Below are 2,500 nucleotides of genomic sequence, written 5' to 3'. Positions count from 1 at the left end.
CCTGGCAACAGCCAAAATCTACCTGTGCTAACCGGCTTTCTGTTTCCATGACAACGCACAGATCAGAGTAATCTGATTACTGAAGACTTGAGATTCAGTGATTTCAACAGTTTCCTTAGCCCCGCCCCTGCCTCCTGCTCTGTCTCCCCGCTCTGTCTCTGTGATGTCATCATGGCGTCTGTGATGTCATCATGGCGTCTGTGATGTCATCATGGCGTCTGTGATGTCATCATGGCGTCTGTGATGTGATCGCAGCACGACGGCTCGTCTGCTTCCGCCTGTACACGCAAAGTAACGCCTCATTAACTGATGCTGGGAAAAGTAATCTGATTACAATTACCAGTTACTCCCTGATCTGTGTGTGTGTGTGTGTGTGTGTGTGTGTGTGTGTGTGTGTGTGTGTGTGTGTGTGTGTGTGTGTGTGTGAAGGAGTGGGAGCTGTGAGCTGAGGAATGTGACAGACCGCTGTGAAATATGACAAGTACAGCCCCCAACACACACATACACACACACACACACACACACACCTTTAGGCAGAAGAATGTTTCATAATGTGTGTGTTGTGCAATAAGCAAACAGTTTGTGTGTGCGTGTGCGTGTGTGTGTGTGTGTGTGTGTGTGTGTGTGTGTGTGTGTGTGCGCACGCCATCAGTTTCTGATTGATCAGATTGATACTTAGAGTCTGCACCTGCTCAGAGAGAGAAAAGGGGTAAGAGAGACAGACTGACCTGTCTGTCTCTCAGCTGACCTGTCTGTCCTTCTGCCTGTCTGTCTCTCAGCTGACCTGTCTGTCTCTCAGCTGACCTGTCTGTCCTTCTGCCTGTCTGTCTCTCAGCTGACCTGTCAGTCTCTCAGCTGACCTGTCTGTCCTTCTGCCTGTCTGTCTCTCAGCTGACCTGTCAGTCTCTCAGCTGACCTGTCTGTCCTTCTGCCTGTCTGTCTCTCAGATGACAGTATGTCTGGAGCGAGTGTTTCTGATGTGAATGACCGTCTGTCTGCGTTGGAGCTCCGGGTTCAGCAGCAGGAGGATGAGCTGACGGTGATGAAGGCGGCGCTGGCCGACGTCTTGCGTCGCCTCGCCGCCTCTGAAGACTCCGCCCCCTCCAAGAAACAGCATGGTGGAAAAGGTAGAGACATGCCGATGTTCAGCTCTGACACCAGACCAGGTCTGATTCCAGTTTTGATTTAATGTCTAATGCAGAAGGACAGCCAGGGGCCCCTCAGAAGCTGTTAGGATGCAGAAACTGTGAGGATCATCTGATCATTTTCCTCTCAGAGTTCAGACGTTTAAGACTTTGACTGCCGACACTGAGGCTGCTCTGTCAGGAACAGGCAGGGAGGAAGATTAGAAAGATTAGAAGAAGATTAGAAAACTAGGAAAAAAATTACTGGAACATTTGAAAAAAATGAGTGAAAAAAATGTGAGAACATTACCAAAATTACAAGAGAACTATATTTTAAATAAATATGCAAAAAATTTACTACAAACAGTAATTGAAAAAAACTTCAATAATAATATTAAATAAATACATTTTCAAATATTGCAAGACTACTGCGTTTGATTAAATGATTAATATGTTGAAAGGTCAGGTCAGTGATGCTGGATCACTTGTCTTGTGTCTAAATGTTTGTGGAAACATCTTGATATAAGGACTTCAAGGCAACTCAGCATGAAAAAGTTTGAAACCTGTAAAAGGTCCTTCATTAATTTCAGTTTGAAGCACAGCGACACCTAGTGGTCAAAATAGAACAGCTTGTGTGTCTTGGTTCTCTTCATTGCCAATCATTTTAATGTCAGTAAAGTTATTGATCTGCTCAGTTCTGTTTCTGTGGTGATGAGCGCTGGTGTCGCCCCCTGCAGGTGGAGCTGCTCTGCGCGAAGCATTTTCCATGTCATGCATCGCCAACGGAGGCTCCACTGGACGCAAGAGAGACTCCGCCTCTGTCACCAGGAAGGAGACGGTGTCATCTGCTGCCAAAAGGTATACACACACGCGCACACACACACACACACACACACACACACACACACACAAACACACACCACTGAGGACGGATCAGTAAACTGCTTTTCTGTCACAGCCTCAAGAGTTTCACACATAAAACTGACTGATTTGATTGATAACATTCAGTGAAATTGATCTAATTAAACTGATGATGAAGATGCCACATGTTCCTTCGACCCAAAGCTCCGCCCACCCACCACCGACTGCAGCAGAACCCAGACCTGCTGTTTCTGGCCGTGTCGTTGCTGTGCTGTCCTGATTTTCTGGAAGTTTCCCTTGAAAGGCAAAGAGCAAACAAGTTTGGCTGACACTGACTGTTTTGCCCCCCCTTGCCTTTCTGGGTTTCTTTGCACAAATGACCCCGCCCCCAGGAATGACATCACAGCGAGTGCCTGCACAGCGAGAGCTCAGGGGAACCGCAGCGGGTTCCCCTGAGCTCAGATCATCACGTCACATCCACTTTCTTTTTCAGGACTTTGTGGGTCTTCATGTTA

At 47.2% G+C, this 2,500-nt stretch overlaps 1 protein-coding gene across 7 annotated transcripts in view; it reads left to right on the top strand.

Annotated features, from left to right (window-relative positions):
• The window catches only part of eml4 (EMAP like 4), a 27,992-nt gene that overhangs the window by 5,556 nt on the left and 19,936 nt on the right, over positions 1-2,500 (top strand). For all 7 annotated transcript variants that reach the window (XR_003929458.1, XR_003929456.1, XR_003929459.1 and 4 more), the window contains exons 2-3: positions 948-1,127; positions 1,862-1,982. Coding sequence is in view for 3 of the 7 variants with exons in the window: in XM_030070538.1 (XP_029926398.1) it covers positions 948-1,127; positions 1,862-1,982 (301 nt within the window). In the remaining 4 variants the exon portion in view is untranslated. The remainder of the gene's footprint in view (positions 1-947; positions 1,128-1,861; positions 1,983-2,500) is intronic.

This window comes from Myripristis murdjan, chromosome 15, assembly GCF_902150065.1.
Source record: "Myripristis murdjan chromosome 15, fMyrMur1.1, whole genome shotgun sequence".
Lineage (NCBI taxonomy): Eukaryota > Metazoa > Chordata > Actinopteri > Holocentriformes > Holocentridae > Myripristis > Myripristis murdjan.
This window is presented reverse-complemented; position numbering and strand designations above follow the sequence as displayed.